At 32.7% G+C, this 25,586-nt stretch overlaps 2 protein-coding genes across 4 annotated transcripts in view; one reads left to right on the plus strand and one right to left on the minus strand.

The window, feature by feature from the left end:
- The window catches only part of LOC112744451 (uncharacterized), a 30,155-nt gene extending 24,231 nt beyond the window's left edge, over positions 1-5,924 (plus strand). For all 3 annotated transcript variants that reach the window (XR_011871650.1, XM_029292355.2, XM_072215506.1), the window contains exon 4: positions 5,573-5,924. Coding sequence is in view for 2 of the 3 variants with exons in the window: in XM_029292355.2 (XP_029148188.1) it covers positions 5,573-5,592 (20 nt within the window). In the remaining variant the exon portion in view is untranslated. The remainder of the gene's footprint in view (positions 1-5,572) is intronic.
- LOC140178394 (receptor-like protein 6) lies at positions 2,609-3,793 on the minus strand. Its single transcript, XM_072215306.1, has one exon. It carries the CDS (start codon positions 3,791-3,793, stop codon positions 2,609-2,611), a length of 1,185 nt encoding a protein of 394 aa, XP_072071407.1.
- Positions 5,925-25,586: the final 19,662 nt, after the last annotated feature.

Consider the following 25,586-nt stretch of genomic DNA (forward strand, 5'->3'; position numbering starts at 1 on the left):
CGGTGAGGTGAAAAAAGCATCAAAGGAGTGACAAAAGGTTAAGAAAAATGGCATAAAAAAAAAGTGCAAAAACTACGGTGATTTCACCGCAAGGAAAACAACCTATCCTCTTCAAGGAGGATACCATGGCTCTGATACCATGTTAGAAACAAGAGACTAAACTGGAGGAAGGATTTGTGTATTATTGAGTATAATTAAGTTGTCTATTCAAGTTGTCTGAAATAATACAATATAGAATGGTATTTATATAAGTACTAAGAGAATCGAAATACTAAAGATGTGATATCCTATAATAAATATTCAGATATGCTAAATAATGCTAATTGATCATAATTGATCCTAATTATATTCTAACATTTATGAATACTGTATAGATGGATATGTTAACCTTTCATACTCATTGGTAATTGCTCTCTTTTTTTCAAGGCTATGGTTTTGTTCCCTTAATGGGTTGTTCTGTGCTTGCAGTGCTCCCTTTGATAGAGGTTATTGTCCCTATTTACAGGTGCTGTTGTAATTTTATTTTTTACTCTCCATTCGATTCCTATGAGAAAAATTAGTGCTCTTACTGTGAAAAAGAGAGAGATTGATCATCATTGCTTCTCCTTCCTCCTATGGTGTTGTTGACTTTAAATATTGAAAAAGAAGAGAAATAAAAGCAGAAGAAAATTCATGTTTTTGTTAGTAACTTTTTTAATGAAAAGATTTTAGCTTTTTGTATTTCTATATTAGTTTTTTTCCCTTCTCTTATTTAGAATATGGATATTGGTTGTAATTTTAGTTTTGTTCAAAAATCTCATTTATTTAGTAATGTTAGTGTTGGCCCAATTGATCTACTTATAATATTTTTCATATAAATGAATACTTGTTTTTTTGAAAAAAACAATTGCTTCTTTTTACATTTTAACATCCTGTCTTGAATAAGCATAAGCATAACTACTGCATAAGCATAAGAGAGAGTATGCAAAAGGAAATTGATTATTGTATGCAGTATGGCTTTTGTTATTCCAAAAATAGAAAAAGCAAAATAAATATATAACACACTATATTTTTGTTATTCCAAAAATAAAAATAATCTAAGATTACACACATGAAAAGAGCAACATCTAGACTTGTGACTTAAAAGATCTTTTTCAGCAACCTATAAACATCTACAGAAAAAGCATTTCCCTGTGCTAACCCAGCAACAAGGCCACCACCATATCCAATTAGAATTACCATCCAATACAATTCAAAGAAAGATCCTGACTCAGAATCTTGATCACCATAAGGTTTTTGCAATGGGGGCTTAGGATGATCTTCACATTTCTTCAACAATTGAATCCCGCACAAATCTTTATTTCCCTCAAATGAATTATTATCAAAGGTAGAAAGTTGGCCATTTTCTGGTACTGGACCTGAGAGATTATTGAAAGACACATTGAAGAAATCCAAGAAGGTTAGCCCTGTGAGTTGTTGAGGAATATTCCCTGACAAGTTACTGAGAGAAAGGTCCAGCACTTCAAGATTTGAAAGCTTTCCCAAGGAAGATGGAAAATGCTGCCAGTAAACATGTTATTGGATAAATTGAGCACAACAAGACGATTCAAACTTCCCATGATATCTGGAATCTCTCCCGAAATTTTGTTACATGAAAGATCAATGGCTACCATGTGATGAAGGTATTGACTCCCAAGATAATCCATGACAACTCCTTTGTTGGACATTGAAAATGGATGCCAATCAATATCTATTTCCGCATTGTCACTATGAATCACGTCCTTGAAATCCAGTTGCCTTTTGTTGGATATGATCATCGATCTGAAGCACATGATTATTTGTGATGTAAATTTCGTTGAGAAACCATTTTGAGAAAGATCAATGATTCGAAGGTGGGGAAATGTGTATTTCAATGGACACATTATAGCTCCGTGAAATTGATTATCACGTAAAGAAACAACCTTTAACTTAGGAAGAGATGCCAACCAGAAAGGAAATGAGTCATTGAAATGGTTATGTCTCACATCAAGAAACTCTAGCCTTCTGCAATTGACAAGTGCTCTTGGTAATTGACCGTACAACTTGTTAGAACTAAAATCGATCAACTGAAGGACATTTCCTTTCACATAAATTTGAGGAATATTGCCTGTCAATTTGTTTCCCGAGACATTCAAAAGTTGAAGGGATTGGCTAAAGCTTCCCAAACATGATGGAATCATGCCAACTAAATTGTTGGAAGATAAATCAAGATTCACAAGTGACTGCAGGTTGCATATCGAGGGGGATATTTCTCCCAACAATAGGTTGTTGGAAACTTCCAAACTCTCAAGAGTCGTTTTGTTCCATAACCAACTCGGTATTGTCTTTATGTTGTATAAAATTGGGAAAATGAACTAAGTTGCATGAACCTAAAATCAAAGCTTGAATTTGAGAAGGAAATGTTACGTTGGAAGAGTTCTTCCCTTCAAGAAAAGACAATTTGTTGCCTCCGCCTAAACCAAGAATAGTAAGCTTTTGGAGCTTTGAAAGCATGTGAAGCTCAATCTGTCCTTCCAACATATTACTATGTAGTTTAAGACCTGTAAGATTCTCTAACTTGAAGAGGAAATATGGAATTTCACCTTGAAGATCAAGTTGGAATTTCTCCATTTAAATTGCACCCACTCAATCCTAACCATCGAATTGGAGGAAGGATTGTCACATTGACATCCCTGTTTTGTGAGAACAAGGACAATTTGTTGTTAGACAAGTCAAGAATATTAAGCATCTTTAGCTTCAAAAACATGTCAAGTGTTAGGCGGCCTTCGAAAAAATTATAACTTAGAACTAGATATACAAGATTCTCTAGTCCAAAAAGAGGGCGAGGGATTTCACCATGAAAGCTATTATCTTCAAGAGCCAAGTGAGCTAAATTGGTCAGGTTTCCAATGGATGCAGGTAATGTGCCCTGCAGATTTTGGTTTTCCGCAAAATTCAAAGATGTTAAGTTTGCAAGAGAGAATATTCCGATAGGAAACTCACCATGCAGTTCACATTGGCGAAAAGAGAGTATTTGCAGAGATGTAAGGTTTGTGAGCGTGTGAGGTAATGATGATGAAATGGTGACAAAATTAAGCCGAAGTTGTTCAAGTCTTGTTGAGTTTTGAATTAAGCTTCGCAGAGTGGATTCCTTCAGTTGCAAACGGTTGATTAATGGATAATCAAGCTGTTTAATATAGCTGCGAAGATCAAGGGACAACAAGTTGAACAAACGGGAAATTTGAGTTGGGACTTCACCTGACAATGTGGTTTCACCAAATTGAGAAAGATTCAAATGCCTCAGTTGTGACAAGTCACCTATCCTGGCTGGAATTTGCGAGTGATTGAAGTCATTGTCTGAAAGATCAAGGCTTTGAAGATGCACAAGCGAGAAAAGGGTGCTATTGGGATCCATGGAACCATAGAGCAGGCTGCTACTAAGATCAATGGAAATGACATGACCTGTGAGTTCATCGCATTCGATGCCATCCCACAAGCAGCAATCTGTGGACGGATTCCAAGAAAGAGTTTTAGGATAACTGAAAGGATTGTAGGAAGCATACTTACTTATGAAGAAGCTTTGTTTAAAGCTGAGCAAGGCATTGCTTTCATGTTGATGGCATTCATGATGATGAGTAGTAGTTGAATCATTCAAAGTTAAACAGTTTGTGAACAGGGAGGATGAGAAGAGGAGAATGAACTGTATGGAGAAAGCAAGAGAACACAAGAACCCTATTATTGTCAGTTGAATTGCAATAGGTTTCAATGGATGAAATGTTTGGGACACTTGAATCATTTTTATAGGCAAGTATAAAGTGTCCGCGTTCTCTAAAATGGAGTGTACACTGGGTGGAGACTCTAACAACCATCTTTTTTCCCCTACTATTTCACTTTGCTAACAACTTTGCATTTGATGTTGTCGTTCATACTTAACTGTACATGCAACGTCATGACTTCTCTACTCATATAGTCATCTCTCACAAGTCACAGGGGACAAGGTATCTTTCAAACCTTATCTATATCTTTCTTTACCGCCACAAACTTCCTTGCTTTTGGCGTTCTAAAGTTACGCACTTGCAAAAAGTGATATGTATATGTATTTTTCTTAATTCCGTTGTAGTGACGATAGATCATACATTCATACTCAATAGAGTGTGAAATTGCATTTCCGTTTGTTTTGGTGAAAACAAGAAAAAATGGTCATACAAATTTTTGAATTGAAATAATGGAGTTATAGGTCCATAAAAATTCAAATATTCTCCGTATCATTTCCACGTCTCTTTAATCTAATTCACCTCACGCGTCACTATCTAACCAACTTTTCAATCAACGCGCAAATATATAATTGTTTTTTTCGAAAAGAATTTGTTTTCTTTTTCGAATTTCTTTAGTGTTTTCGATTTACGTTCTTTTCCATCTCTGCGTTTCTTTTCGTTCGTTCTCTGCATTCTTGTCATGGTCGAAAATGAGCCATGACCGGCGCTGAGGAAAATAATCCCCAAGCAACTCTAACTAACTCAAATATAAGTTGAATAAGAAAGTTACAAATATTTTAAATAAATTTACAGTGTCTAAAATGCATGGTTCTGAAAACCAAACTGGACCAGCCGGTTCAACTGAAAAAACCGGGAACCGATCACCTAGTAAACCGTCTAGCAAAAAATCGATGAGAAAATCAGTCGAACCGGAGGTTAACCGGTGAACTAGGAAAACCGTCCGGTTTTTTAGCAATTTTTGGTTTGGATATTAAACTACTAAACGGCGTCGTTTTGAAGGTATAAAAAAAAAGAGAAGCTAAACGCAACGAACCCTAATCCTAATCTCAGTCTCACACTCTCACAAGAGAAAGCACAGCATAGCCGCCACGGGCAGAAGAGAAAGCACCCATGGGCCACGATCGAGCAGCCCCTCTTCGCCGTCGCATAGCCACCACCATCGCCACCGCATCCCACCGCCATCGCCACCGCATCCAACATCCCACAGCCCCTCTTCGCCGTCCCACAGCCCCTCTTCGTTGTCGCCGAGCTCCCCTCCTCGTTGGTCGTCACCGAGCTAGCCTCCTCCATCGTCGTCGCCGAGCTCGCCTCCTCCTTTGTCGCTGTTACTCGCCACCGGTAATACTCTATTCTTATTCGTTTGCGCCTTCCACCTCGCCTCCTGTTTAATCGTCGCCTCCTCCTTCCACCTCACTGCCTTCTGATTTTCTGTGCTTGATTTTATGATTTATTAGCTTGCGATTTGTTCATGATTTGTTATATGTGCTTGATTTTATAATTTTTCTGTTCATGATTTGTTATCTGTGTTCATGTTTTGTTATCTGTATTCATGATTTGGTATCTGTTCATGATTTGTTATCTGGATTCATGATGAGGTCATCAGAAAAATTCTGTTTGAGTTGCTGTTCATGATTTGGTATCTGTTCATGATGAAATGAGTTACTGCTTCATGATTTTGGTTGCTGAATTATTTATTTGTTCATGCTGAATTACATGATTTTGGTTGCTGCTTCATGTTTATCTGGATTACATGGTTTTCTGAAGTTATTTTCTGGTCTTTGATTTTCTGATTGTTACAGATGGAACAATCACAAAGTAACCCATAGCCACAAGATAATGCTGTTCAAGATTCTCAAACTGGTTCATCCAGAGGTAAATCTGATCCAGCTTGGCAATATTTTACAGTGAAGTATGACAAAAATAATAAGGCTCAATATACATGTATTTTCTGCTTGAATACTTACAATGGAGGGGGGATATATAGAATGAAATATCATCTTGCAAAAATCCCTGGACAAATTAAAGTTTGTAACAAAGTAACTGAAGATGTTGAACTTCAATTCAAAAGGCTTTTGGAGGAAAACAAAAAAAATAAGGCAGAAAATTATGAAGTTGTTTGTGAACCTCTAATAATAAACTTTGATGTTTGAAGTTGTTTGTGAACCTCTAATATTAAGTTATGGATAATTTATTATGTGAAATTTTAAATTTTATTAAGTTAGAAATTATTGAATTTATATATTTAAAATTATTTTTAGGTTTTTTAATAATTTTATTTAATATTTTATTAAACCGGTTGAACCTCGATCGAACTAGTGAACTATTGAACCAATGACCTCACCGGTTATTGACCTGTCAGGTTCTCACAACATTGCTAAAATGTATAATTACCTATTTTTAACAAAAGGTAAAATAAATAAATATGGATGGATTCTGCCTGTGGCATATAGAGCATATACTTCTAGGAACTCGACAAAGAATAGGTACTCATTGCAGATCGTTTCTCTTGAATAGAAAATCTTACATAGTCAAGTATTTGTTTCTGAAAAATATTTTTAAAAAAATAGGGTGAATTTTGCAACTCAGTGACTAGACAATACATCTATAATCCATATGAGATCATATAAACGTTATTATCAAAGTAATTTTTAATTAGAAAATAGTAGTTGATAGTAATAAGTGAATCAATAAGGGAGTTTTCATACAGAAATCAAATCAAAAGTCTACACTTGGGCGACTCCACCTCTAACGGTTGCCCTTTCTTCTTGTGTATCTGTACGGAATAACAGATCCAACGTGTGGCCTACATGTTAGGCTAGCAACGCCTCTGCTAGCTGAGGTCTGAGCCAAATGCATCTAAATTAACGTCATAACCGTCGTTAACTACGATTTTCTAATACGGGCCTCCCAAACCAATTCAAACATATAATTTCGAATATAAAAAATTCTTCGGTCTTTCAAACATGAGGTATCAATTCAAATCAAATAATACTTTCTTATCTAAATCATATTCAATCATATTTTCTCAATTTTAAGGCATTTCAAACATATTTCACAATTTTAAAATAAGTGAGTACTAACAAATACATCAATGTTTCAAAAATACATATTCGAATAAAATCAAATACTTTAGAATAATATAAAACTTTTCAAAACATACATATAGTCTCATAAAAGCATATAATCTCAAGTGCATATTAAAATGAGCTTAACAAGTTCAAAGGATTTTAAAACCAATTTAAAATCCTTTAATTTAGATCTTTGTAAGTATAACTAAGTTCAAAGCACGTATATTGAAATAATTATAGATGTAAAGCCAAAACATTATAATTATAAATGTAAAGTCTACTCAGTATTTGATCCCAAGGGACCGAAAAGACCAAACCCAGAGTACCAAACTAATGGGTATGAAAGAGTGCAAAATTTGGACGGAGGCAGCGACAGCTCTGATAGGTAAGCAAAACAGCGAACAGGGGCACAACAGAACAGAAGCGACGACGGCTAAAGGTAGAGCAACGACGACAACATCAACAACTGTGGTAAAACAGTAGCAAAAACAAAACAGAACAAGCAACCACTAACCAGGTTCGAACAATGGTAAAACCGAATTAACAAAGGTGTGAAACGCTTCCTACGACATTTTCGAAGGGCCAGGATAGTGGCGGAAGGCTCCAGTGGAGGAGGAATGGAGGATAGAGCATGACCGGACAAGACAGCAGCTTTCCGACGAGCTCTCCTGCAGCAACGACACAGCAGCTCAGCGACTAGCTCCTTCAGTGACGACAGCAACCACTGCAATAGCCCCAACAGCGATGGCAGCAGCACTGCTCTCTCTCTCTCTCTCTGGCCATCACGTCCTCTCTCTCCCACTCCTATGGCCCCTCTCAAGTATGGTGATGGCAGTGGCAGTGACTCCCACTGGCGCCGCCTCTCTCTTCCCCTCTTCTCTTCTTCCTTCCTCCATCACTCCCCCTCTCCTTCCTCTTTCTCTTTTTTGTTGTCATCTGTCTGTAGGGTGGGGGTGTATGTGATAGAGTGAGTGTTAGTAGGTTTAATTTGGGAATTAGCGTTAGGATTTGGTAAAAGAAATAAGGGTAGTGTAGGAATTTTTATAAAATTGGAAGGTTTGATAATAATAAAAAAAATCAAATGCAAAATGTTTAAAAAAAATTCAGGACGTTACAATTCTCTTCCTTTGTTTTTCGCAATTTCTTTCGTTTTCTACATTTTTAAAATCAAGTTTTGAAATCAGATTTGAATAGTTATCTCATTGTTGAAAATAATAAATGATTCAAGTTTAAATTGTCAATTGAATCAGAGTGGAGTGGATTATTATTATGAATCCAATTAAGTGGCTGAAGTGTGGTTCGATTATATTTAATGTTTTTGTTAATAGTTTATGATTCGGTAGGCGAATAATGTTGTTTTGTTTGTGAAAGTTATTGTTCATCGTTGATAATTTGAATTGAATGTATGTAGGAGTTTTGCATCAAAAAAAATATTTTTGTGTATTTGCAGCAAATTTCAGTGTAAAACTAAGACATTGATGTGTATTGTTTAAGAATTTTCGGTGGATTTGTACTGATAAGTTCTATATAATTCAAAACTCTTCCTTTTCCTCCTCCTTCATCTTCTGCTGCTGCTTTTTTTTCATCATTATCACCATCTTCTTCTTCTTTTTTCCTTATTCATCTTTCCTATATCTCGTTACCTTCTCAAGCTTCTTTTTGTTTTACTCTCTTAACAAGAATAAAAACAAAAAAAATCAAACAAAGAAGAAGAAACACATAATACTGCAAAATTACTTGGAAGATGATGAACTTACATTCATTCAACTAAAAGAAAGAAACAAATAAGAAAAAAAGAAAAAGAAAAAAATGCAGCATTAGAGAAAATATTTTCGTGTAGTTGCAGCAAATTTCGGTATAAAACTAAGACATTTATGTGTATTGTTTAAGAATTTTTTGTGGATTTGTACTGATAAATTCTACATAATTCAAAACTCTTCATCTTTCTCCTCCTATCTTCTGCTACTTCTTCTTCTTCTTCTCCTTTTTCATCATCATCATCATCACCATCTTCTTCTTCTTTTTTTCTTATTCATCTTTCCTTTCTTGTTTTACCTTCTCAACTTTCTTCTTGTTTTACTCTCTTAACAAGAATAAAAACAAAAAAAATCAAACATCGAAGAAGAAGAAACACATAATATTAGAAAATTACTTAGAAGATGATGAACTTACATTCATTCAACTAAAAGAAAGAAACAAATAAAAAAAAGAAAAAGAAAAAAAATATAGCATTAGAGAAAATATTTTCGTGTAGTTGCAGCAAATTTCGGTATAAAACTAAGACATTTATGTGTATTATTTAAGAATTTTTTGTGGATTTGTACTGATAAATTCTGCATAATTCAAAACTCTTCATCTTCCTCCTCCTATCTTCTGCTACTTCTTCTTCTTCTTCTTTTTCATCATCATCATCATCACCATCTTCTTTTTTTTTCTTATTCATCTTTTCTTTCTTGTTTTACCTTCTCAACTTTCTTCTTGTTTTACTTTCTTAACAAGAATAAAAAAAAAAAAAATCAAACACAAAAGAAGAAGAAACACATAATATTGGAAAATTACTTAGAAGATGATGAACTTACATTCATTCAACTAAAAAAAAGAAACAAATAAGAAAAAAAAAAGAAGAAAAAAATACAACATTAGAAAAAATATTTTTGTGTATTTACAGCAAATTTTAGTGTAAAACTAAGACATTTATGTGTATTGTTTAAGAATTTTTGGTGGAATTGTACTGATAAATTCTGTATAATTTAAAACTCTTTCTTTTCTTCCTTCCTCATCTTCTACTGTTTCTTCTTCTTTTTTTCATTATCATCATCACCATCTTCTTTTTCTTATTCATCTTTTCTTTCTTATTTTACCTTCTCAAGTTTCTTCTTGTTTTACTCTCTTAACAAGAATAAAAATTAAAAAAATCAAACAAAGAAGAAGAAGAAACACATAATACTGTAAAATTACTTGAAAAATGATGAACTTACATTCATTCAACTAAAAGAAAGAAAGAAATAAGAAAAAAAAAAGAAGAAAAAATGCAGCATTAAATGAAATATTTTCGTATAGTTGCAGCAAATTTCGGTGTAAAACTAAGACATTTATGTATATTGTTTAAGAATTTTAGGTGGATTTGCACTAATAAATTCTGCATAATTCAAAACTCTTCATCTTCCTCCTCCTCATCTTCTGCTTCTTCTTCTTCTTATTTCATTTTCTCATAATTCTTTTCGAATTGATCAGCTTTGCAACTTCCTTCACTTTTCGCGACGATTTTGAGAGATTTTGATCGTTGTTTGAATTTTGAGCGTTGCGGTTTTGATTGAGGGAAAAGAACCATTTGCGCTATTCAAAAGTTGGGGACAAGTGCGTGTTTACACGCAATCTAAACTAAAGGTTGTTTTTGTTAGATTTGATCAACTTGTATGCCAAAAAGACTTGATAAAAATTTTACAATGTGAGACATGATTTATGGACCAATAAGTCTACCACCTTTTAAACTTAAAAATCCTAACCCTTAATTCTTTAGCATGGTACAAATTTATCACAAATTTTTTTGAATAATATTCTAAATTAATTCTTAAGAAATTTTTAATCGAATAGTTTAATCATTAATAAATTTTAATCATCAAATTAGTCTCTTAACTTTTATTTTGCCGGCAAATCAATCCCATGTGAGATTGTCTATCTATACGAAGGGACTTATCTGAAACTTATAAAAAATTTTAAGAATTATTATGTCTTTTAATAAATAATATCAGAAATTGATTTGTCTAACTTTTTACTTAAATTTGGCGTAGAAATTAATATGTCTAAGAAAAAAGGTGACGGACTAATTTAGTACTTAAAATTTTTTAAGAATTAAATTGTCTGACTAAAGATTTTTTGGACTGATTTGAAATATTATTCAATTTTTTTCTCAATAGTTTATTTAGTTCTTTTTATTTTTTAGAATATATAAGATTATCGTAAAACTTTTCAAAACCTACTAATTTTATTATTTTTTTTATGAACATATAGTAAAAACATCTATTAATAATTAATAATATATTAAAACAAAATACAAGATAATCTGCATATTCATTTTTAGCCTCCTTAGTTTCTATCATGAATTCATGATGCCACATAGGATTTGGTGGCTCTAAATTTATTCTTAGATTTTTACTCTTTTTTCTTTAAGTACAATAAAAAACAAAAAAAAAATTACGAAAATCATTATAAAACCTCTTATTAAAATTATGAAACGTAACGAGAAATAAAATTCAATGTAAATCAATGTAATAATTTCACTTTAATTAAATTTTTGAAATGTTATACTACTTTAAAAATTTAATGTACAATTATTATATATCTTACATTGATCCTAAGGTCACATTATAAGAAAAAAAAAAATTTTTAAGATGCTACTAAAATTATCAAATGTTACACAAAACCAAAATTAAATGTACAAATTCTTTTAAGATTTCACAAAAATTAAAAATTTAGATTTTTAACATGATGTAATGTCAATTTAAGTGGCTCCAAATTCATTATTCTTATCTTACTAAGTTTCTATCTTCTATCTTCTATCTTTATATTATATCCTAGGATTCTTATTATAGCTAGGATTTTTTTTAACCTTAACTTTTTATATGCTCTTTTACTTTATTTTTATGTAGGTTATATATTGTTTTTAATGTTAATGTTAATTCTTTTTAATAGGTATAAATTTGATTAAAATCTAATTTCTTCTCTTCTTCTTTTATATTTATCTCTCATTCTTATATTTACTATATAAATCAATATTCACTTCACACATTTTCTTTATCTCCTCACATAAACTCATACCTCTTTCTCTTCTTCCTCCTCTCTTTCTCTCCATTCTTACTAATTTTTTGCACAACTAAAATTTGGTTGATGAACATAATTTTTATTTTTATTTTTTTAAATTTGCTAAACATGTGTATTAAGTCATTGTGTGATTGTATTCATTAATTTTTTTATTTCTTTGTGTAATTGTATTCATAAAATGTTATATAGTGTATTTGTCACTTATATATCACTTTTCTTTTTTTCAACAATTTATATTTTCTTTAAATATCTTTTAGTTATAATAATATTATTAAAAATACATGTTATGATTCATGAAAATTAAAATTAAAAAATTGAATATCTTTTTAATTATCAAAATATTAATAATATTAATAATAGCATTTTAATAGTATTCAATCAATAGAACTAATGGTGCAAGAAAGCTGTCTTATAAAAAATAAAAATTTTAAAATAAATCACTTATAATTTGGTTTCTCACTTTCTTGAATACCAACTCAAGAATAAGGTAGTGAAATGTAAATCTATTTATCTATTAGTAATATATTAAAACAGAGTCTAAAATAGTCTTTACATACATTGTTAGTCTTTTAACTTTTTACTGTTATGCTATGTCGGTTTAAGTGACTAATTAATACATATTATCTAATTAAATTACCTTGTAATCCTTCTATTTTCTATTTAAAATATTTTTAAATTTTTCTATAAAATAAAAAGATCTGTTACTATTCTTATATTTATTATGCAATAAAAAATCCGTAACTCTATGTCATCCATTGCAACAACATAGAATGTTTATACTACCATAAAGAATAACATTTATATAATCAATCTAATATTGATCTTATAATTTCACACACTAAATGATCTAATTCTAAAAAAAAAGTTATAATATAAAAAATATTTATATTAATGATTTAATTCTAATATTGCATATTTTATTTGGAGAAAGATTTTATTTTATGATAATTTTTTTATTTATCTAATCTATCTATCTATCTATCAATTTATTTATAATGTATAAAAAAATTGAATAATAACACTTAACATATTAAATAACTTCTAATATTATCAAACAAATATTTTAGTCCAAACATTCAACCGGAGGAAAACAAAACAAGCTTCACCAACAAGTAACAACACAACAAAAAGGAAGATACCAAAAGCAAAAAAAAAAATGAAGTAGAAAACTATATTGAGAAACTTTTTTTTTTTTACCAAAGATAGGAGACTCAAAATCGCAACCTCTTGATTGAGTATGGAGAGACTATGCCATTTGAGCTATTACTCATTGGCATATTGAGAAACTTTTTTAAATTTACTACTTAATACATTTTAATCTTTGACAATTTCAAATGTATTAATGCATGATTACATAAAAAAATACACAACTATATTATTTATTACAATTATTCGATTAAATTCTTCATAAAAATATATACTATTTCATTTACACAAATTTATAAAATCTAATAAAAAACATTATGTAAAATTTATAATTCAAATTCTCCACGTATTGCGTGGGTTAAAATCTAGTAATATCCAAAATCAGTAGCATATTTAATGAAAATGTCGAATTAGTGAAGAAAGAGCACATTGGTACCTATTTACAAGAATAAAGGGGATATACAAAGTTGCAAAAATTATAGAAAAATTAAACTCATGAGTCATACCATGAAGTTATGGAAAAAGATGATAGAACGGAGGTTGAGACAAGAGATACAAGTAACAGAGAATCAATTTTACTTTATACCAGGCAGATCCACCACTGAAACTACATACTGTTAAGATGCACATGATGGAGCGGTATCCTAGTAATAAAAGGGATCTATATATATATGGTGTTTATTAATTTAGAAAAAGCGTACGATAGGGTGTCAAGAGAAGTCTTATGGAAGGTTTTGGAAAGGAAAAGAGTAAGGATCACATATATTCGTGCAATTAAAAACATGTATGATGGGGTTACAACTAGTGTGAAGACTCAAGGTGGTGTGACAGAGGAATTTTCTATCGGTATAGGATTACACAAAGGATCGTCTTTAAGTCTATACCTTTTTACATTAGTCTTGGAAGTACTCACAGAGTATATCGAAGAGCATGTACCATGCTGCATGCTTTTTGCCGATGATATCGTCCTTATGAGAGAGTCAATGGAAGATCTAAATAAGAAGTTGGATTTATAGAGAGAGGCTCTAGAAGTGTATGGTCTGCGTATAAGCCGTAACAAGACGGAATATATAGAATGTAAATTTGGCCGCTGAAGGGAAAACCCTAATATAGATGTGAAGATTGGAGAAAACATCCTACGAAAAGTTAAAAGTTTTAAGTATTTTGGATCCATTATACAGTATAATAGAGAGATTGAACAAGATGTAAATCATAGGATCCAAGCAGGTTGGTCAAAAGGTGGAGTGCGTATGGTTTCATATATGACAAAAAAGTGACTTTAAAATTTAAAGGTAAATTCTATCGTACTACTATCAGACTGGTTATGCTTTATAGTACAGAATATTGGGCGGCCAAAGGAGAGCATGAACATAAATTAAGTGTGGCAGAGACAAAGATGTTGAGATGGATAAGTGGTCATACAGATACATTGGATAGAATAAGGAACAAAGATATAAGAGAGATAGTTGGAGTAACACCTATTGTGGAAAAGATAGTAGAATTGCATCTCAGGTGGTTTGGACATGTGAGAAGAAGACTGACAAAGCACCCAATCAGGAAGGTGAGTGAGATGGAAGATGGATAAGGGGTGAAAGGTAGAGGATGACCTAGAAAGATTATTTATGAGGTGGTCAAATGAGATCTATATGTAAACAGTCTCTCTGTAAACATGATACATGATAGAGCTCAATAACGTCATTTGATCCATATAGCCGACTCCATCTAGTGGACAAGACTTTGTTGTTATAGTAGTAGCATGTTTAATATTATTGCCAACAAAATTATAATTTTTTTACACTTAATTTACAACCAAAAATCATTAAATAGCAGGGTTGACATGTGATTAGAAAGAAATTAAATTAAATTAAATTAAATAATCTTTCTATGAAATTTATTTCAATTATAACTTAAGCAACAAAAAACTTATGTTATTCTGTTTGATTAGATAGATATAATTGACAAATTGCTTTGAGGTCTATTTATTTATTCCTTTTTTTTTAAATAATTCATTTAATTTGTATCCTTCTTTTTGCTAACAGTAGTGTTTTGATTTTCATCCTTTTACTTTTTAGTTTTTTCAACTCCAAAACTAAATTCGTGGTGCAAGAGATGCTTCACAATTATAAATTCTATAGAGACTATAAATTCTATAGAGACTTTATTTTTAATAGATGTAAAACTTGTAATAATGTCATAAATACTAATAACATAAACTATACAAGTAAGCATGGCATGTAATAATGAACAAGGAATTCTTGATGCTATTGGAGCTAAATAAAAGATTTGCTCGGTTTTATTAATGATACTTGACTACTTGTTAATAATCAAAAGAATAGAATGAAGAAAGAGAAAAGGATAATTTAGTCCCTGACCTTTTAAACCTCAGACATTTTCGTTTCTGAGCATTGGAAAATACATTTAAATCCCTGACGTTCCTAAAAATAAGACCGATCAGTCCCTCCGTCCATGAGCCACCCTCAGAGCGGACGGAAAATGCTGAGCTGGCTCCCCCTATGCTTACCTGGCTCAACGGCGTTCCCACGTAGCACGTTAGTGGGATGGAGGTTTTGAAAACGGGACACATAAGTCCCTCTCACTCAAGTAAAATGACTACATTGCCCTTAACCATAATTCTATCCTCACCGCCTCTCTCCTCTTCACCTGCGCAGCCCCCAACCCTCCTCTCCTCACTCTTTCTGCCTTCTCAACCATACACACACAAAACAAATGCATTCACACACATGGAAGAGAGATCCGAGAAGGGAGATGCATCGCTGGTAGGGTGTGGGCCGCCGTCACGCCATCGTCAAGCTGGAGGGAGGAGCCGTCGCCGCCACGCCTCACCGTCGATCTCCTCTTCACCTGCGCAGGAAGAGTTGAACCGTTGAAGTGCATAAATCTCAAATTACGCCCTAATTCAGATTTTAGAAGGAAAAAAGTTGAAAACTCTTTGCATCTCTCTGAGACTCAGAAGAGGAATGAGGCCTCCGAAAAAGTCGATCCACGTCGTCACCACATGGGTGCGGCGGCAGCCTCCGAAGGTAAAGGCTTTTCTCACCGTCGTTTCGGGCATGGCGGCGCTCGTGTTTCTCCGCTTCATCGTTAACGATCATGACAACCTTTTTGTTGCCGCTAAAGCTTTCCACTCCCTTGGAATCTCCGTTCTCATCTACAAGCTCATGAAAGAGAAGACTTGTGCCGGTTACCCCTTCCCTTCATCTTCTCACAATTTAATTCAATTGCTCCACCGAATTTCTTGCTTTTCTCGACATATTTATGTATTAAAAATTCTTCTTGTTTCTTCGGTTCTTTTTGAAGACTAAATTGTTTGATGCATGGTTGGAAGGCTAAGAAAACACGGCAATAAAAAAGCTTAATTTTTATTTAACCGGGAATAAGATCATTGTGGCCAGAAAATTTTTTCCCCTTGAGATTATTGGCTTCTTTTGTTTGGTTTCATTTATAAAGCCAAAATCCCTTCTTCTTTTATTATGGTTGAGAAGGCAGAAAGAGTGAGGAGAGGAGGGTTGGGGGCTGCGCAGGTGAAGAGGAGATCGACGGTGAGGCATGGCGGCGACGGCTCCTCCCTCCAGCTTGACGATGGCGTGACGGCGGCCCACACCCTACCGGCGACGCATCTCCCTTCTCGGATCTCTCTTCCATGTGTGTGAATACATTTGTTTTGTGTGTGTATAGTTGAGAAGGCAGAAAGGGTGAGGAGAGGAGGGTTGGGGGCTGCGCAGGTGAAGAGGAGAGAGGCGGTGAGGATAGAATTATGGTTTAAGGGCAATGTAGTCATTTTACTTGAGTGAGAGGGACTTATGTGTCCCGTTTTCAAAACATCCATCCCACTAACGTGCCACGGGAGAACACCGTTGAGCCAGGTAAGCATAGGGGGAGCCAGCTCAGTATTTTCCGTCCGCTTTGAGGGTGGCTCATGGACGGAGGGACTGATCGGTCTTATTTTCAGGAACGTTAGGGATTTAAATGTATTTTCCAATGCTCAAGGACGAAAATGTCTGAGGCTTAAAAGGTCAGGGACTAAATTGTCCTTTTCTCATGAAGAAATCAAAGGTGAATAATCACGTATCCGGCAACATATAGGCCATGACCACCAACTTTATGGGAAACTAGAATGAGAACCGCGCAATGCGCGGAGAGTTAGATTATTTATACTATATAGTATATTTTAATAAATGTTATATTAAAAATATTTTAGAGAACATATTATAAATAGATTTTGAATTTATTTATTTTTAAAAAAGACATAGGTTATTTATATTAGAATTATACAAAACTGCATTTTTATTTTTTTTTCATTTTTTCGATTTACATTAATGGCTACACTTTATCTTTTCTTGTAGTTTTTTTGTTTGTAAATAATTAAAAAATAAATAAATGAGAATGAAAAATATATAAAAATATTATATTAAATTTAAAGAATTTTTGACAATTAGTATGAGAGATTAAGAAATGAAGAGTAGTAAGAGTGTCAATATGTATAAGTTGTAGAATTTGAATATTTGTAACTGAAATTTTTTATAATTATTATTATTATGACACTTTTAATGTATGCATGTTTATTGCATTTAATTAATACTTGATGTTTCAATTGAATAATAATATATAAGAGTTTTTCGTTTTAATTTTTTTAAAACATTTTACTAAATAGTGATTGGTTGATTTTCATCTTTTGCCAAGTCATTAGAATTGCTGATGTGGCATCATTAGCAAAGAAAAGACAGCTTAAACTCATTGTGGGTATTATATTAAATTTAAGGAATTTTTGACAATTAGTATGAGAGATTAAGAAATGAAGAGTAGTAAGAGTCTTAATATGTATAAGTTGTAAAATTTGAATATTTGTAACTGAAATTTTTTATAACTATTATTATTATGACACTTTTAATGTATGTTTATTGCATTTAATTAGTACTTGATGTTTCAATTGAATAATAATAAATAAGAGTTTTTTGTTTTAATTTTTTTAAAATATTTTACTAAATAGTAATTGGTTGATTTTTATCTTTTGGCAAGTCATTAGAATTGCTGATGTGACATCATTAGCAAAGAAAAGATGGCTCAAATTTGTGGAGAGAGTTGGTATCAGCTTTTAGATAGATAGATAGATAGATAGATAGATAGATAGATAGATAGATAGATGCAAAAATTTTCATTTTCATCCTACATAGCAAATAATTACAACAAATTATACGGATTTTTTTCTATTAATTAACTATGAGTAGCAACAATTAGAATAAAACATGTTATAAAATAATTTGTACTCACCTAAAGTGAAAGCTGAATTGACAATACTTCTTAATCTAAGACATAACTTTCTCTTCAAAGGTTGTAAAATTATTATTGAAGTAATTTTTTTTTTAAATTATCCCATGAAGTATTAAAGATACAAATAGGCTTCTCAATTTCTTTCTCAACAATTTGATTTAACTAATGGATTGGACAATCTTATTACACAATAAAATTGGAAAGATATCCATATTTTCCTACAGATTGCAAAATTAATATTCATGTGATTTTTTTACCCAAAAATTATCCTTTTTTCACCGATTTTTATGATTTTAAATATAATACAAAATATTTTATTTAAATTCTACGTAATGATTCGTAAACAATTACAAAAGAATTTTTTTCTATTCGTACCAAAAATCAATACAAAAAACAAAACAGAATATGTAAGATCCAGAATTTTTAAATAAATCTTATTATGAATTAATTTCAATTCATTTATTCATTAGAAATTTTATTTTCAGAAATTATTTTATTAAAGTTAATTAAATCAGGTTTTGATAATTAATTAGAATTTTACCTAATTTTATAATTATTGAATTATTTTCTATATTTAAATTACAAAATTAGTAACTATGGAATGACAAGAATTTTTATGTGATTTAATTCAAATAATTGATATTTCTATGATTTAATACTTTAAGTTTTAGGAATAAAGAAAATAAATCTTATTATCTTATAAATTCAATTAAAGAATTTGATTTCAAATCAATTGGTATTTTAATACAACAAATAATATTTTAAAATAATTTTGAGGATTAAATTAGATTTTAAATTAACATTCTATACCCTAATTTGATTAAAATTAACCAAATCCAAATTAATCCCAAAATCCCCAATTTCATACACAAACCCTAACCTTAATTTTACCCTAATCCTTACCCACACTCACCGCCACTCAGCACTCACCCTATTCCCCCCCTTTCCCCAAACACATATGCAGCAGGCAGAGAGAAAGAAAGAAACAGCAGAAAGAAAAAGGAGAAAACGGGAAAGAAAAAGAGGGAGAGCAGAAGGGGGAAGAGAGAGAGACGGCGTCGGTGGGCATCACTGCCACCGTCGCCGCCGCTGTGCTGTCAGGAGGGAGATCCGAGGGAGAGAGAGAGTGTGGAGTTGAGGGAGCAGAGAAGCACGCCGCCACCTCCAGACGTTGTTGCCGCCGCCGTTCGCGAAGAGGGAAGAGAGAGCTCACGGGTGAGAGAAGGAAGTCGTCGCGTCACTGTTGCGAGCCCACCGCCACCAAGGGCAGTCACCGTACCTAAGCTGCAGCGCTATGGAGCCAGCCTCGTCGCAGTCGCCGTTCGCGTCCCGTAGCCACCGGTGGAGGGAGGCCGCCGTTGCATCCTGCTACACTGTCACCACAGAACCACCGGTCCGTCATTAAGCCACCACTGGGAGTCAGACTCGCGAAAAAAAAAGAAAGAGGAATCTCGCGCGGCCTTCTCATCACTGTCAGACCCGCCGTTCGTCGCCGCTAGTCACCGCCGTGCCTTATCTGCCGCTGCCGAGCCGTTTCTCAGTCACCGTCGGTGGAACCCCTGTCTTCTCAGTAAGCATTTCGTTCTGGAACCTTTGAAATCAATACTCAGCTATAGCCTATTAGAGATTTTGAGATGTTGGTTACGTAGGGTTGTGTTCCGGTATTTGTGCGTCGACATTAAGGTTGCTGTTGAGCCACCGGAGCTTCTGGCCGCTATCGGAGCTTCTGCCAGGTCAATTCGGGATTGCAGCTGCTCCGTTCTGCTATTATCGTAAGTATATTTTATTTCGAACCCTTGTCGTTAGTATTCCATTATATATTATTAAAGATTTCGCTATATTAATGATTTAGGATTGGGTTATCAAGGTTGCATGTTACAATTAAAGCTACTGCTGTTATTGCGGAAGTAAGCGAAGCTGTGGATGCAGCCGCTGCTGTTGCAGCCAAGGGGAAAAAGGGGCTTATCGCGTTAAAATCACTGCGGGCTTGATTCCTCGAGGTAGGGGATTTTATAAAACTAATTTATTTTAAAGTAGAATTGTTATAAATTGATATGACGAGCGAAATGCTTTTCTGGTGATTATGTAAGTCTTATGCATTGTTTGATTTGTTTGGATGAGTATGGTTGTCTTTTAACTGAGATAATGTTTAATTTTGTTAAAATTGAGATTTCTGATTGGTTTGGCCTGAAATGATTCTTGATATTTAAAAGTCTGGATTTGGTTTATTTGGAAAACTGATTTGGTCTTGAACCTGTTGGAAAGAGTTGAGGATTTGTTTGGTTGGGACCCGAAAAGGGTGGCTAGATCCAAGTTTTAGGGGAAATGCTGCCGAAATTTTATAAAATTAAGATTTTGTTTTAAAATATGATTTAGAAAAAGAATGAATTTGAGAAGTTCCATTACTTTGTTCTTGATTTATTAAGAAATAGATATTTCGAATTTAATCTGTTTACAGGAAGTTTATATTTAAGATCGACTTAAATATGAAAGAACCTGTGTTTTGAAGTTTGACTTAAGAAGTACTTTTGGGAAGGTTACTGATTTAAGAACGAAATGGAATTGATCTGGAACCTAGTATTTTAAACATGTTTTGGATTTTAAACTTAGTTTGGAATTTCTTGATTTGGTTTAGAAACTTTCTTTGAATAACTCAATTTAAGGAAACAATGATTTTTTTAAGAATCTTTACTGAATTTATGGAAATGAGGTCGGTTGTTTTTCCCCTAAAGTCTTGAGACTGTTGAGGAGTTTGATGACCAAATTCTGACTTAGAATGAATGATTTTGAGTTTTCAGAAGAGAATTTAAAGGCGACTTTGTTTTGAAAGGAAATTGAATTGAGGAAAGGTGGCCCTTGAATATGTTGATTATTGAAAGTAAATGGGGGCAAGAATGATTTATTTTGAAATAAGATTTTAAGCCTGATTGATTATGGATATTATTGAAAATATGATGAGGATTTCTGGCCTGGCAAGGATGGTGGTATAGTCCCGCTTGCTCAGTGCGTAAACCGTTGTGCAGGGATGGTGGTTTTGTCCCGCCTGCAGTGAGGATGGTGGTTTTGTCCCGCTCACATACTGATAAATTATTTGGCAAGGACGGTGGTTAAATCCCGCTTGCGTGTTCCGGGCAAGGATGGTGGTTTAATCCCGCTTGCTTGTGGAACCTACGGATAAGGATGGTGGTTTAATCCCGCTTATCCGAGTCGGGTCTGGCAATATAACCGACGCGTGAGCTCATGGCCAGTAGGACAGGCATGCATCATATGCACTTATATGACATTGTTTGGGTGTGCATATTGTAATTGGTTTGCCTATGTGAATAGTTATATTTAATTGCTAATTGCTCTACTTGACATAGCTGCTTGATTGTGTTTGAATCTTCTTATTTGTGTTTGTGACTGAAAATTAGTTGGATTATGATGAATTGGTTGTTGATTGAGTTGCTTGGGCCTAGAGCCGTGATTGATTATGAGATGGGCTGAAAGCTGTGTTTGGTTTGTGCTTTGGGTTAGAAAAGTATGAAAAACTAAACTGGTTCAGCATAGACTTAATGAGCCTATGCTTGGAACAGTTTGGTCATTCATTCTGTCTAGGAAAAACTTTAAAAAAAAAAAAGGCTTTTAGATTTATGAGAAATTAACAACTTTCCCTTTTAGAAAGAATTTCGGATTTTGAATATTAAATCTTTGGTTTTGAAAAGAAGCATAAGGCGGTTATTAATCACTGTACCTTAATAAACGGTTTTATTCTCATGTCTTACTATAACAATTCTGTAACCCTATAGTGAGAACCCTTTCGAGGACGATGTTCTCACTCCCCTACAGATTTTTCCCTTTTCAGGATATGGGCGACGGAGCTTTAGAAGAGTTATATTCATTTTCTGTTTATTCGTCATTATTTTGTATTATCTTAGTTTTTGTCTTTCCCTCGCCTTTATTTCTAGCAGTTTTTGCAAGAGGGATAGGAGTTTTGATATGTGAAGTTTGCATATTGGTATGATGTATATATATTTATGTATTATTTGTAAGTAGTGTAAACAGTACTATAATGGATGGATAGAAGTTTTGAATATTCGGTTTTTAAGTTTTAAACAGGCTCATGTTTTACTATTAAATATTTAAAAAGTCGTCGTAATACTCGAGCTATTAGAGTGGCGCAGCCGGAAGCGTGACATTTTAATAGTTAGGTGTTACAATATGGTATCAGAGTGGTCCTTCCTGTAGAGCCTGAAGAATGGACCGACTATGCTTCAATTACATACTCTGAGCGTCTGTCATGTAATAGGTCTCGTTCAGATAACGAGAATTAGAGCTTATGCACATGACGGTCTATTGATTAATGCTATTAGTCTTGCATTGAATAATTCCTGGTGTTAAGTTTCGCCGGCTTAACACTAGTAAATTATTTATATGGAAGCACTAATGGGTTATCATAGACGATATGCGAGTCAGATAACGCGAGTCGCGGGTTTTGGGGACGTTAGAAACTAATTTTCGAAGTTACTCGGTTAGGTGTTCTGAACTTTGTGAATGTCATGTGACTTGTTCTCTCATAAATTTACCTTGGAATCCTCAACTGCTATTTCTTTCGGAAAAGTGAATTGATGTTTTCGCAACCCCATTCTTCTGTTCATATGCTTTCTCGTTTGATTCTTATCTACATATGTCTGTTTGAAATCCTGGGTTTATCTACCTCCTTTGTTTAAACTCTTCTTCTTGGTTCATGTATTCTTTGATACAACTTTAAACTTGTTTTGATGCAGTGTACCTTTTTAAGTTCCTATTCCGAATTTTTTTAAAGTTGTGATTTAATTTTTTTTCTTACTTGACTATATTTACAACCATTATTCTTGAAGCCTTTATAAAATTGTTTTTGATTCAATATAGCTTTCTCTATATGAAACTTTGAAATTCTTTATACAATTTAAAAACTATTTACTCCCAATACCTCATCAGTTCTTTTACTGGTTTATGAAAATGTACTTACTTTAGAAATACAACTTGATTTTCTAACAACTATATTACAATTTCTACAAATATCATTATTTGATTATGTATTTAGATGTTTTTTTTCAAAGAAAGATTTTTGCTTTTTTTTCAATTGAATTTCGTTTAATAAACTTCATCTAATTTATTTTTAATTTGAATTTGGTTTAGTATAACACATTGTCTATGTAATTGTTGTTCTTTTGAAAATGTCGGACTCATGTCTTTCTTCTTATAAACGGACCAATTCCCTTAAGCTTTTCATTTTTGTGAATGTCAAATTTGATTATGTTTTTAACTACTGTCTTACTTTTGTGAACATCACCAATAGTCTTAGTTTTCCTTTTCTTGTGAATCTCTTACTCATCGAGTCAACTCAAATTCGTTTCCATCAAGTGCATCGTTTGTCCTCTTATTTTTCTTTGTTTAGTCAGAGGTTCTTTCTCAAAAATTCACTATTGATTGAGTTATCTTTCCTTACAAGTTTTGTATTCTTTTGAATCGATTGAAAGCTTGTTTGATGTCTCATGCCTCGTGAATCTTATTTGAACTCCCTTGATTTAGGATTCTTCCTCGTATAACTTGATTTCTTTTTCAGTACATCTTAATATTCTTGAATGTCCCTAGATGATGACGATTTCAAGTGTATTCTTGAAGTTTTGGTGTGAATTTTAAAAAAAAAAATAAAATAAAAGAAAATTTTGGATTCCCTTAAGAAATTTTAAATCAAGTTTTTTTCGCTTAAATGCATCCATAGCTATTCTTTAAATTTGACAAAATTATTTTTAAAATTGGCATGTGCTATTTTAAATGAAGTTTTGAAAAGTTTCCTTATTTAGCGGAGACCTGTTTGTTTACAACGCATCACTTATTTCCTTTAGTGACTTATAAGCAAATTTTACCTCGGAATTTCTTTTCTAAATGGAGTTTGAATATGAACTTTGAAAGTTTGTGTAATTTAAAACGTTGCCCCAGATTCTCCTTTTCTAACAAAATTTGACTCCTTCCGACTTTGCCGCGATTTCATTGCACGACATTATTTGATTTAGTACCTATATGTCCTTCGAGAATGGTGAGACAATATTTTGGCTTTAACACAATTGATTCCCATTAAAAAAAAAAAAACCTCATATTCTGTCTTTTACTTGGAAACTGTTTGGACGAAATGCAATTAAATTTTCTTTTGACCATATTGCAGATTTAATATATGTTTGACATCCTTTTGCAAAATGCGAGTTACATATCTTTTCTTTTAGAACTTGAGGTGATTTTCCTTAAGTTTTTCAGTCTTTATATTTAAATGTATTAGGTGTTCTTAATCATAAAATTTTAAACCTTGTGAGCGTCATCATTGACTCTGGTTAACCTTTTATAATTTTACACTTCTGTAATTCAGCTTGAATTCGTTTCAAAATACTGCATTGTTTTTCATTTTATTGGTCTTATCAAATTTCTTCGATTCAAGAGTTACCCTTAAAGATATTAGTTGACTCTCTTTCCAGCACTCTTTATTACTTGTTCATCCTTGTCTACTTGTGATTTCAACAATTCTTTCAAATTCTCGCGAACACGGTCCTTGTCATTTTTCTTCCTTTTCTATGGTCACTATCCTTCTAAGTATACTCGAGATTAGTTTTGGCATTTTGTGCGACCATTAGACTTAGTAAACGACACATTAGTCCTTTAGGACACGTTTGGTGAATGCAAAAGGTGAAACTCATAAGTGTACGACATCACAGGGAGTTGTGAAACCTTGTTTTACGTGAAAGAGTTTTGTTGATGTGGGACTTATAACCAATAGTAAGGATTGCAAAGTGTTTAACAAAGTTGAGAACCTTCGGATGAGTTGCTCAATGAAGTACGGTTAAGAATGATGGAGATAAATTATGTTGAAGTTTGAATAATTGAATATCTAAAGTTGATATAAGATCAGTATGTGGACGTTAAGCACATCATTTTAACCCCAGCTTGTGTTATAACCTTTTCCCGCATTGCTTTACCATTACATGTTTGAAACATATCATCTTGTACATCAAACCTGTCTTGTAACTTCTGTTTCACCTCATACTTATATCCTTTATATTTTTATGCCATATGAAAATCCTGGTATTTGAAATTATATATATATATATTGAGGACTTGTTGCCATTTCTTTAAATAAGTTCAAGAGTGAAGTAATATGAAAATCTCTTTTATTTTGTATCAATTTTCGAGGATGAAAATTTTTATAAGGTGGATAGGATGTAAGACCCAGAATTTTTAAATAAATCTTATTATGAATTAATTTCAATTCATTTATTCATTAGAAATTCTATTTTCAAAAATTATTTTATTAAAGCTAATTAAATAAAAAATTAAATCAAGTTTTGATAATTAATTAGAATTTTACCAAATTTTATAATTATTGAATTATTTTTTATATTTAAATTACAAAATTAGTAATTATGGAATGACAAGAATTTTTATGTGATTTAATTCAAATAATTGATATTTCTATGAT

This window comes from Arachis hypogaea, chromosome 14 (assembly GCF_003086295.3).
Source record: "Arachis hypogaea cultivar Tifrunner chromosome 14, arahy.Tifrunner.gnm2.J5K5, whole genome shotgun sequence".
Lineage (NCBI taxonomy): Eukaryota > Viridiplantae > Streptophyta > Magnoliopsida > Fabales > Fabaceae > Arachis > Arachis hypogaea.